The sequence below is a fragment of the Trachypithecus francoisi genome, unplaced genomic scaffold (assembly GCF_009764315.1).
Source record: "Trachypithecus francoisi isolate TF-2019V2 unplaced genomic scaffold, Tfra_2.0 Lachesis_group16, whole genome shotgun sequence".
In the NCBI taxonomy this organism is placed as follows: domain Eukaryota; kingdom Metazoa; phylum Chordata; class Mammalia; order Primates; family Cercopithecidae; genus Trachypithecus; species Trachypithecus francoisi.
Genome location: NW_022681461.1, coordinates 28,851,805 through 28,864,736, shown reverse-complemented (window position 1 = coordinate 28,864,736; position 12,932 = coordinate 28,851,805). Strand labels below are relative to the sequence as shown.

The following is a 12,932-nucleotide window of genomic DNA, read 5'->3' as shown; positions in this document are numbered from 1 at the left end:
TTGCACTTAACAGAATATTTTTGAGATTTATCTGTAACATCGTAGCATGTATCAGTAATTATTCTTTTTATTGCAGAGTATTCCATTATATTGATATACCATAGTTTGTTTATTCATCAGTTGATGGATATTTGGTGTGTTTCCATTTTGGCTATTATGAATAATGCTGTTACGAACATTCCTGGACAAGGTTTCGTATGGGCATATATTTTCATTTCTTCTGAATATATACCTAGAAGTAGAATTGCTGGGTCAGATGATAACTCTCTGATAACATTTTAAGGAACTGTCAACTCTTTTCCAAAGCAGCTGCATCATTTTACTATCCCACCAGCAATGTATGCAGGTTCCAGTTTCTCTGCATCCTCACTGACATGTGTTATTGCCTGTCTTTTTTTCTTTTGGCCATCCTGGTAGGTATGAAGTAGTATCTCACTGTGGTTTTGATTTACATTTCTCTAATGACTGATGATATTAAACACCTTGTATGTGCTTATTGGCAATTTATATCTTCTTTGGAGAAATGCTCACTCAAACCCTTTGTCCATTTTTAGTTGAGTTGTCTTTTTATTATTGAGTTGTAAGAGTTCTTTGTATATTCTGGAAACAAGTCTGTTATCAGATATATGATTTGCAAACATTTTCTTCCATTCTGTGGGTTGTCTTTTTACTTTTTTGATGGTGTCTTTTGAAGCACAAAATTTTTTAATTTTGATGTCCAATTTTTTTCCTCTTGTTGCTGGTGCTTTTGGTGTGATCTAAGAAAGCATTGCCTAACCCAAGGTCATGAAGGTTTACTCTCATGTTTTCTTTGAAGAGTTTTATAGTTTTAGCTCTTACATTTAGGTTTGTGATTCATTCTGATTTAATTTTTTTGTATATGATAGGAGGTAGAATCTATCTTCATTCTTTTGCATGTGAATAGCCAGTTGTTTCCCCACCATTTGTTGAAAAGCCTATTCTTTCCCCTGGTTGAATTATCTTGGCACTCTTATTGAAAATCATCATGAGAAAACATAAACCAGACCAAAAAAAAAAAGAAAAGAAAAGAAAGTCGATTGACCACAAGTTTAAGGGTTTACTTCTTGACTCTCACATCTGTTCTATTGATCAATATGCCTACCCTCATACCAGTACCATACTATCCTGATTAATTCTGGTTTGCATTGTTAAGTTTCATGATCAAGAAGTGTGAGTCCTTCAACTACTCTTTTTCAGACTGTTTTGGCTATTCTGGGTCCTTGTATGTCCCTCTGAATTGTATAATGTTTGTTAATTTCTGGGGGAAAAAGCGTAGCTGGTAGTTTGATAAAGATTGTGTTGAATTTGGGGAGAGTTGTCATCTTATATCTTACATCCCATAAATGTGGGATTCTTTTTTTTTTTTTTTTTTTTTTTTTTTTGTTTGAGACAGAGTCTTGCTCAGTCTCCCAGTCTGGAGTGCAGTGGCGCGATCTCGGCTCACTGCAAGCTCCGCCTCCCGGGTTCCCGCCATTCTCCTGCCTCAGCCTCCCAAGTAGCTGGGACTACAGGCGCCCGCCGCCACGCCCGGCTAATTTAGCCAAGATGGTCTCGATCTCCTGACCTCATGATCCGCCCGCCTCGGCCTCCCAAAGTGCTGGGATTACAGGCGTGAGCCACCACGCCCGGCCGGGATTCTTTTTATTTAAGCCTTATGCTTACAAAGGACTTCACCATTGAAGAATCAGATACATGTTCACCCATATTTTTATTTTACCTTTTATAGATTGTTTTTTATGTTTTTTTTTTTCTTTAATCTAGGTTGTGTTCATTTTGGTGTATGAAGTGAGGGAGATCTAACCTTGTTTTTTCCCAGGTAGTTAACTGTTGTCCTAAATACCACTTATTGAATAAGATATTTCACTTCAAAGCAAAGTCAAGTACTTTATCACTTTTGTTTATTTCGTAGATAGTAATGATAATGCTTATAGTCCTGCTACAGTGGGAAAGGTGATTCCTATCTACTTTCCTTGCTTTATGTTTTCTAACATTTATCATGACCTGTAATGACCTATACTTTAGGTCTTATGCTATAGGTTTTACTTACTTAATGCCTATCTCCTTTATTTAAATGTAAGCTAGCCGGGCGCTGTGGCTCATGCCTGTAATCCCAAGACTGGGAGGCCAAGGTGGGCAGATCACGAGATCAGGAGTTTGAGACCAGCCTGACCAACATGGTGAAACCCCGTCTCTACTAAAAATACAAAAATTAGCCAGTCGTGGTGATGGGTGCCTGTAATCCCAGCTACTGGGGAGGCTGAGGCAGGAGAATCACTTGAACTCGGGAGGCAAAGGTTGCAGTGAGCCGAGATTGCACCACTACACTCCAACCTGGGTGACACAGCAAGACTTCATCTCAAAAAAAAAAAAAAAAAAATTGTAAGCCGACTGCTGTATCCCCAGAACTTAGTGAAGGGGTGTGGGTTTGGAGGGTGCACATATTGTTATTTTTATTTGTTGAATGGATGAAGATACCATGACATGTATACTGGGTCCAATCTTCTCCTTGCGGTCCAGGACAGATCCCTGTAGAGATTACCTCCACTACAGGGTAATTTTAACCATTCACTCCCTCTTCTGGCTCCACAGCTCATCCTTCCATCTGCTCATTCTCTTATATCATAGAAACAAGGCTCCTCAACACTCCATCTCTCTCCAGTTCCTGGTATATTTTTTCCTCCTTTACCATCACCCTATTGGAGATGAGAGTTGGATGCACTTGCTGTCTCACTTTTTTATCTCTTGTCACTATTCAGTGTTCTCCAGTGGCTTTTGATCCCACCACTCTCCCAAAATGTTTTTTTGAGGTAATCAACAATCATTGCTTAAGCCATTGAACAACTTTCAGTCTTTTTTTTTTAAGTGGAGTCTCACTCTGTTGCCCAGGTTGGGGTGCAGTGGCACGATCTCAGCTCACTGCAACCTCTGCCACCCAGGTTCAAGTGATTCTCCTGCCTCAGCCTCCTGAGTAGCTGGGACCACAGGCCTGTGCCACTATGCCCAACTGATTTTTGTATTTTAAGTTGAGACAGGGTTTTGCCATGTTGGCCAGGCTGGTCTCGACCTTCTGACTTCAAGTGATCCACCCACCTTGGCCTCCCAAATTGCTGGGATTATAGGTGTGAGCCACTGCACCCAGCCACTTTCAGTCTTCTTAAAACTCTCCAGCATTTGAGACCACTGATATCAGTTCTCTGTGAAATACTCTCTTGACTTGTCTTTCGTAACTCAGGACTTCCCTGGTTGCCTTCCAGCCTCTCTTCTCCTCCTTGGTATCCTTTGGAACCTTTTCATCCCTGCTTACTCTTATTGTGGTTGTTCCTCAGGGTCCGGGCTCTGACTTAGTCTCTTCTTGTACAACACTTTGGGTAATTCCCCATTCTCCCAAGGGTTCAGTTACCATCTGTGTACTTGCAACTTACTCCCCACTCTTCTAGCAGTTCCCCTTGCCTGTCCACTCCCCAAACTTAAGCATCCACTGGATTCCACAAGTTCAGCATGCCCAAAATTGAATTTAGCTGCTTACCACCCCAGAGTCTGCCTCTCTACCTGGGTCCACGTCTTATGGAAGGCCACCACAATCTGCCCAGTTATCCAGCCAGAACGCTGGCATCATCCTTTGACCCCTTCCTTCTGCTTACCACCCACGTGCAGTCACTCGGCAGCACCTATCAGTCCTCACTCTGCAGTATCAGGAGTGCAGCCCCTTCTCTCACAATACCTCTCCTGATTCAGCCACTATGTTTTTTTTGGTTTGCAGGTTTTATTATTTTTTTTTTTGCATAAAGTTGTGGCCCCAAACAGGTCTCTTTGCCTCCCATCATGTACCCATTCAATCCAATTTCCCCACACACACTGCAGCTAGAGAATCAGTTTAAAATATAAATCTGCTCTTGCTGATTACTGTTAAAACCCTTCCATGCTAATAATAGTAAGAATAATAATAATAATAACAATAACAATAATGCTAAAGGAAATAAACGTCCGTGGATTCCCTGGTGCACAAAGTCCTTAACTTTCACTTAGCAGATTTCCTGGCACACAGTAGGCACTCAATCGTTATTTGATGAATAATGCAATGAATGAATGGAATTTTTATCTAACACCACCATTTCAAAGGGAAGTTAAATTATTAGAAAAGTAGACACTTTAAAACACAACTTGAAGATGTTTCGTCAACCGTGGTTAATTCAAAGCCCTAAATGCCTAGGGGCATACTCCCTCCCACCAAGAAAATAGTACCTGGTCTTCAAGTTTCTTTTATGAAGTCAATGTTTTTTAACCTTTTTAAATCCCTACATCCCACCCACAAGTGAGTCATTCTCCCAGTGTAATAATGTCTATAAAATCCTATAATATTTCCTGGAAATACTAGTCACCATTATGTTGAAACTTTACTGAAATTCTCCATATGAATAATTTGTCTAAAGTACTAAAGCTTAGTTTCCTGCATAGAAGGTAAGAGTTAAATTAATTTGTTAAAGAAAATAAACTGTTCTAAGATTTCAGAACAATAATGCATTCATGCAACAAATACTCATGCGCCTATTACGTATCTAGCACCACACAAAGCACTGATGATATAGAAAGCTTTTTAAATATTGATTAGTTCCTCTCTCAATAATTTAATAGTCTGTTTTGAGCCAGAGATTGAAACATGTGACAGATCTATAATGAAACAGTTGCTAATATTTCCGAATGTGCTACTATGGGTACATGGAGAGAAATAAGAGAAAAAAAGACCAGTTCTTCCAAAAGAGAGCTCACAGATAAAAAGATATTTCAACTAAATCCTGAAAATGTAACCCAGAGTTCATTAAGAAGAGAGACAGGAAGGGCATCTCAAGGAGAAAGAACAGCATGTGCAAAGGCCTAAGGGCAGAATGAATATGGTAGGTTCCAATATGGCAGAAGGGTGAGCTGAAAAGTGAACATAGAGGTAGTCGAGTGGCAGAATGCAAGGCTGGAAATGGGCACAGGATACTTACTGCCAGCCATGGTTGAGCCAAAGACAAATTCAGGCATTTCTGTCACACAAAAGGAAGCAACCAGCCACCCAAACCAGCTCTCAAGGTTACCCAATCAAAAGAGATCCTGAGAATTGAATTTCTGCAAAATCCAAGCTCTTATCTGCTGAGTGAGATCATTCCTTTAAGGAAGAAACTCACCACTTGGGAAAAAAGTGAACTCTTTGTTGTGGTGCTATGTGGTCTTGGCAGAGGTTTGTTTTCCGGTCTTCTCTGCTCCTCATCATATGTGATGCTGATAAAGAACAAAGAGTTACTTCTTTTTCCAGGCTTTTGGCCCTCACTCCATGAAATGCCATGAGTATAGGTCTCCTGAGTATCTTTTCCTCATTACACGGCTCTCACCCTGATCGCATTTCCTTGGTACTGCCAAAAACCTTTTGATCATAGCTGTTTCTTCGTTTAGAGAAATAACATTGACCTAAGAACTGTGATGTAGAAAAGCAGTTTTCAAACCTTTTGGTCTCAGGGCCACCTTACACCCTTAAAAATGATGAGGATACCAAAGAGCTTTTATGTGGGTGATAGCCTATATTTCACATATTAGAAATTAAAATTGAGAAAAATTTAAAATACTTATTAATTCTTACCAGTTAAGAAAAAAATTGCATGTTAACATCAGTCAATTTTTAACATAAATAATTACAAAAAAATTATATTTTCTACAAATAATTTAGTGAGAAAAGTGGAATTGTTTTACCTTTTTTTTAATACTTAATATCTGGCTTAATAGAAGATAAGGTGGAGTCGCACATCTGCTTCTGAATTCAATATGTGGTGACATCGCAGGTCATGTAACATTTAGAAAACTCTACACATGTGAGAGAATGAAAGTGAAAAAGGCAAATAATGTCTTATCATGATGATGAAAATAATTTTAACATCGCAGATCTTCTGAAAGGGTCTCCAAGACTCCCTAGTGGTTTCCAACCCACATCTGAGATCCTCTGATTTAGAAGTTTTAAAATACAGCCAGGCACAGTGGCTCATGCATGTAATCCTAGCACTTTGGGAGGCCGGGGAGGGAGGATCACCTGAGGTCGGGAGTTGGAGACCAGCCTGACCAACATGGAGAAGCCCCGTCTCTAGTAACAATAGAAAATCAACCAGACGTGGTGGCGCATGCCCGCAACCTGAGCTACTCGGGAGGCAGACGCAGAAGAATCGCTTGAACCCGGGAGGCAGAGGTTGCGGTGAGGCGAGATTGTGCCATTGCACTCCAGTCTGGGCAACAAGAGCGAAACTCTGTCTCAAATAAAAAAAAAAAAGAAGAAGTTGTTTTAAAATACTATATTGAAAGACAGGAGTTTATTAAAGGTCTATAAAAGTTAGCAGAGATGATAGGTTGATGAGGGCAGCAAGCCACCATGGCACATGTATACCTATGTAACAAACCTGCACATTCTGCACATGTACCCCACAACTTAAAGAAAAATAAAGTAAAATAAAATAAATAAAAGTTAGCAGATAGAATGCTAAGGCAGAGGTCAGTGTGATAATAATAGCTTCTTGTAAAACAAGTGTGACCACTATTTGAGAGAGTGGAGAATTAAGGTAAACATGACTTATTTTTTAAACATTCAAAAATTTCTTCCCCTCAAAGAAAAACAAATTCAAGGTTTATCTTTTTTTCCCCTCAGTTTAACCAGAAAACAGAATACTAAAGAGCTAGAAAATGAACCACCTAGAAAGCAGCTTAAGAAGAAAAGAAAGACACCTGAGGTTCATGCTTGCTAGTTCTGTGACCTTGGGCAAGCCACAATCTTTCTATTCTCAGTTTCTGGACCTAAGAAAAGGCCTTCCTCTTCCTCATACATGTGGATGATTTGAGATATGCAATGTGAATGTTGGCTTCCAGACTCTAAAGCCCTCCACAAATGTTATTTATTAGGATGATGATATTATTATGATTCTAAGACTGCTCGAGGGACAAATAAACCTTCCTTTCTCTTTAAGTGGAGAGATTGCCCTCCATTCTTCCCTCATTTGTGTGTCCCAAAGTCCTTCTCCAGTTAAGTTCTTGCAAGCAGCCTCTGGGAAGGCCCCAGATGAGCTGTGTAATCTAAGCTTGGAGATTCCCAAGGCTCAACAGAATTACTCTAATACGTTTACTATGAGACTACCCCTTTATGCAAACCTCTAAAGGAAGAGAAACACTGCCAAAAACATATTTGGGGAAAGCATAAACAGGCCTCAACTTCCCTCTCTCCCTCCCTCCACGGAAATTCTCTAGCAATATTAAGCCAAAAAGAATTATTGCAGCAAAGAGTGAATGTAAATAAGGATGGCCCAGCTGCCACTTAAGCAACTTCCATGGACGTGTCCTCTGTAAAGTCCCAGGCTTCAGCAAGCATGATTGATGGTGAAGTACATTTTCATTAGTTCAGGTTCCCAACACACTTCTGAAGTTGTAGACTGCTGTTTAGACAAAGATTGGAAGTGAATTATACGTTTGACATAAAACCATGACCTAGAAAAGACCTAAAGGGTAGGAAATGTCAGTGGAAAGTCACAGAAAGAAAAAAACAACCAGAAGTAACTTGGCTAAATTGGGCAACATGAGTATAAGATTAAACATTGGCATGTTTAGAAATCCCCAGTCCCAAGTTAATAAAACCAGGGTCGTGAGAATTCTCTATACTTTACCATCTGTGCTTATCAACTCACCCATCCTCCTTCCAGCACTAGAAAAACATTGTTTGGAGGGGGGGAAATGATTCTTGAGCAGTAAAACATTTGAATTTTTACCTCAAGTAAGATTTTATTTCAAAATCTGGAGAGAAATTTTTTTTTTTTTTTGAGACGGAGTCTCGCTCTGTCTTCCAGGCTGGAGTGCAGTGGCGCGATCTCGGCTTACTGCAAGCTCTGCCTCCCAGGTTCACGTCATTCTCCTGCCTCAGCCTCCCAAGTAGCTGGGACTACAGGCACCCGTCACCATGCCTGGCTAATTCTTTTTTGTATTGTTAGTAGAGACGGGGTTTCACCGTGTTAGCCCGGATGGTCTCTATCTCCTGACCTCGTGATCCGCCTGCCTCGGCCTCCCAAAGTGCTGGGATTACAGGCGTGAGCCACCGCTTCCGGCCGAGAGAAATTTTAACTCTTAATTTGCTCTAGGATATTCTGATTTAAGTCAAGTCATTTTGGACAAATAGCCAATTTGTCGTATTCATGAGATGAAATTGTTTCATCTCCCTTTCCATATGTATAAAATAAGCCTCTTTTCTTCTACTCAAATAATAACTAAAATGTTAATAAATAATAAAATATTCACTTTTAAATAAAATACTAATGTGATTTTACAATAAATATCTGTATTTGTCCTTTTCCTTTCTGTCTAGCTTTGAAGGCCTCACCTTCTAAGAAACGGTGCAATTCCATCGCCGCCTTAAAGGCAACTTCACAGGAGATTGTGTCCTCAATTAGCCAGGAATGGAAGGATGAGAAGCGAGATTTGCTGACTGAAGGACAAAGTTTTAGCAGCCTTGATGAAGAAGGTAAAGATGTGTAACTTTTTAAAAAAGACAAAAGTTCTTGTGATTTGTTTATACAAGTAAATTTGCAGAAGAAAAATTTCAAAATACCTATTCTAAGAAATAAAATCTATTAATTAAGTTTTTAAAGGATAGCTACAGTGGCTGGGCGTAGTGGCTCATGCCTGTAATCCCAGCACTTTGGGAGGCCGAGTCAGGCAGATCACTTGAGGTCAGGAGTGCAAAACCAGCCTGGCCAACATGGCGAAACCCTGTCTCTACTAAAAATACAAAAAAATTAGCCAGGCGTGGTAGTGGGCGCCTGTAATTCTAACTACTCAGGAAACTGAGGCATGAGAATCACTTGAACCTGGGAGGCGAAGTCTGCAGTGAACTGAGATTGCACCACTGCACTCCAGCCTGGGCGACAGAGCGAGACTCCGTCTCAAAAAAAAAAAAAGAATTGAGTTTTCTGGCCGTTTGTTGTTATTGCATAGACTTCACCTCCTTTTTGTCTTTTTTTCCTTTTTTTTTTTTTTTTTTTTTTGAGACAGAGTCTCGCTCTGTCGCCCAGGCTGGGGTGCAGTGGCCAGATCTCAGCTCACTGCAAGCTCCGCCTCCTGGATTTACGCCATTCTCCTGCCTCAGCCTCCCGAGTAGCTGGAACTACAGGCGCCCACCACCTCGCCTGGCTAGTTTTTTATATTTTTTAGTAGAGACGGGGTTTCACCGTGTTCACCAGGATGGTCTCGATCACCTGACCTCGTGATCCGCCCATCTCGGCCTCCCAAAGTGCTGGGATTACAGGATTGAGCCACCGCGCCCAGCTGTCTTTTTTCCTTTCTTACTTGCTGGCTAGGACTTCTGGTACAATGATGAATAGAAACGGTGATTGTAGACAGCCTTGCCTTGTCCTGATTTTAAAGGGAATGCTTCTAATGTTTCACTATTGAAAAAGAAGTTTGCTGTATTTGATACCCATAATCAAGCCAAGGAAGTTCCTTTTTTTATTCCTACTTTGCTGAAAGTTTTTTTTTTTTTTTAATCAGGAATGACTACTGAATTTTATCAAATACTTTTCTCTATCTGCCAAGTTAATCATTTTTTTTTTCCCATCTGATCAAATATGGGAGAATGACATTTTAGATTTTTCTATTGGTATATTCTTTGGAGAATCTCAGCATTTCCTGAAAATGTCTTTTGCTTTCTACCGGAGTTAAGACCTCCTCTAGGGGTTTTCTTTTCCTCAGAGTCTTTAGGATGTGGTGTTATTTCTATTCCTTCCTCAGCAGTACTTATCCATACGTGCTATGTTTGGTTTCTTTCTTTCTCATCTTCCCATAAACCAACTTTTACCTGGAGTTAGTGATTTCCGCAAGAGAGTTACAGAGGTGCCCTTGATCCTCTCTGAACTGATGTCTCCGATTCCTGGTAGACATTCACCCGTTTCCCCTAAGCTCCCGGCACTGGCATCTCCCCCACTAGACTACCTGATTTTCTGATAGCACATGCAAAACTGCAGGTGTCTGTAGTCTGGGAAATAGGATAAATGTATTTTAAAATTATATTAGTTAAGCTTTCAAGTAGTATGCTCAATGTGACCTCTAAAGTTAAAGCGATGGATCCAGTTGTTAATTTGGAAAAAAAAAAAAAAAAAAGTAAATGTCTAATAAATATACTACACAGCATCTAGAAAGGCTGGAAACATGGGAAGTAGGACGTATATTGTATTTTTTTCAAATGAAGTATTTGACTCATTGCTTCAGATTGAGAGACACAACACCTTCAAAGGTCTCTGAAGGTCAAAGAAAAACCTATTGAGCATATTCTTTGAAAATGTAACATAATGTATAAAATGAGTTTATCTTTGCAGTCCTCTTCATGCACAATGTTTAGTCTCTAAATACTGCTCTGTACTTGGGGAACTTCCCCTTGCACCAAGTCATCACCAAATTTCCTTCTAGTTTTTAACAGTTTGTTTTCTGCCATTCTCAGTCTGTTCAGGTTATATTTTCTATTGCCGTGTAACAAATTACCACAAACTTAGTGGCTTAAAATAATATCCAGTTAGTACCCCATGGTTCTGTAAGTCAGAAGACGGGGTACAACTCACACAGGTTCTCTGCTCAGGGTCTTAAAAGCTGAAATGAAGGTGTCAGCAGGGCTGAGTTATTTTGTTTTTTCTTTCTCTCAGAAATAAGCTTTTTATTTATTTATTTTTTGTTATTATACTTTAAGTTCTGAGATACATGTGTAGAAAGTGCAGTTTTGTTACATAGGTATACACGTGCCATGGTGGTTTGCTGCACCCACCAACCCGTCACCTACATTAGGTATTACTCTGTGATGTTCCCCTCCCTATGTCCATGTGTTCTTATTGTTCAACTCCCACTTATGAGTGAGAACATGCAGTGTTTGGTTTTCTGTTCTTGAGATAGTTTGCTCAGAATAATGGTTTCCAGCTTCATCCATGTCCCTGCAAAGGATATGAACTCATCCTTTTTTATGGCTGCGTAGTATTCCATGGTGTATATGTACCACATTTTCTTTATCCAGTCTATTATTGATGGACATTGGATTGGTTCCAAGTCTTTGCTATTGTGAATAGTGGTGCAATAAACATATGTATGCATGTGTCTTTATAGTAGAATGATTTATAATCCTTTCGGTATATACCCAGTAATAGGATTGCTGGGCCAAATGGTATTTCTAGTACTAGATCCTTGAGGAATCGCCACACTTCCACAATGGTTGAACTAGTTTACACTCCCACCAACAGTGTAAAAGCATCCCTATTTCTCCACATCCTCTCTGGCATCTGTTGTTTCCTGACTTTTTAATGATCGCCATTCCAACTGGTATGAGATGGTATCTCATTGTGGTTTTGATTTGCATTTCTCTAATGACCAGTAATGATGAGCATTTTTTCATATGTCTGTTGGCTGCATAAATGTCTTCTTTTGGGAAGTGTCTGTTCATATTCTTTGCCCACTTTTTGATGGGGTTGTTTTTTTCTTGTAAATTTGTTTAAGTTCTTTGTAGATTCTTTGTAATTCAAAGATATTAGCTCTTTGCCAAATGGATAGATTGCAAAAATTTTCTCCCATATTGTAGGTCACCTGTTCACTCTGATAATCGTGTCTTTTGCTGTGCAGAAGCTCTTTAGTTTAAATAGATTCCATTTGTCAATTTTGGCTTTTGTTGCCATTGCTTTTGGTGTTTAATCATGAAGTCTTTGCCCATGCCTATGTCCTGAATGGTATTGCCCAGGTTTTCTTCTAGGTTTTTTATGGTCCTAGGTCTTACGTTTCAGTCTTTGATCAATCCATCTTGAGTTAATTTTTGTGTAAGGTGTAAGGAAGGGGTCCAGTTTCAGTTTTCTGCATATGGCTAGCCAGTTTTCCCAACACCATTTATTAAACAGGGAATCTTTTCCCCATTGCTTGTGTCAGGTTTGTCAAAGATCAGATGACTGTAGATGTGTAGTGCTGTTTCTGAGGCCTCTGTTCTGTTCCATTGGTCTATATATCTGTTTTGGTACCAGTACCATGCTGTTTTGGTTACGGTAGCCTTGTAGTATAGTTTGAAGTCAGGTAGTGTGATGCCTCCAGCTTTGTTCTTTTTGCCCAGGATTTTCTTGGCTATGTGGGCTCTTTTTTGGTTCCATATGAAGTTTAAAGTAGTTTTTTCCACTTTTGTGAAGAAAGTCAGTGGTAGTTTGATGGGCATAGCATTGAATCTATAAATTACTTTGGGCACTATGGCCATTTTCACGATATTGATTCTTCCTATCCATGAGCATGGAATGTTTTTCCATTTGTTTGTGTCCTCTCTTATTTCCTTGGGCAGTGGTTTGTCATTCTCCTTGAAGAGGTCCTTCACATCCCTTATAAGTTGGATCCCTAGGTATTTTATTCTGTTTGTAGCAATTGTGAATGACCGTTCACTCATGATTTGGCTTTCTGTTTGTCTGTTATTGGTGTATAAGAATGCTTGTGATTTTTGCACATTGATTTTGTATCCTGAGACTTTGCTGAAGTTGCTTATCAGCTTAAGGAGATTTGGGGCTGAGTTGATGGAGTTTTCTAAACATACAATCATGTCATCTGCAAACAGAGACAATTTGATTTCCTCTCTTCCTATTTGAATACACTTTATTTCTTTCTCTTGCCTGATTGCCCTAGCCAGAACTTCCAATACTGTGTTGAATAGGAGTGGTGAGAGAGGGCATCCTTGTCTTGTGCTGGTTTTCAAAAGGAGTGCTTCCAGTGTTTGCCTATTCAGTATGATATTGGCTGTTGGTTTGTCATAAATAGCTCTTATTATTTTGAGATACGTTCCATTGGTCCATACTTTATTGAGAGTTTTTAGCATGAAGGGGTGTTGAATTTTGTCAAAGGCCTTTTCTGCATCT

The 12,932-nt window shown here is 39.7% G+C and overlaps 1 protein-coding gene across 5 annotated transcripts in view; it reads left to right on the top strand.

Annotated features, from left to right (window-relative positions):
• Window positions 1-12,932, top strand: part of PIP5K1B (phosphatidylinositol-4-phosphate 5-kinase type 1 beta) — a 310,533-nt gene that overhangs the window by 226,258 nt on the left and 71,343 nt on the right. For all 5 annotated transcript variants that reach the window (XM_033237154.1, XM_033237155.1, XM_033237156.1 and 2 more), the window contains one exon: window positions 8,387-8,542. In XM_033237154.1, coding sequence (XP_033093045.1) covers window positions 8,387-8,542 — 156 coding nt within the window. The remainder of the gene's footprint in view (window positions 1-8,386; window positions 8,543-12,932) is intronic.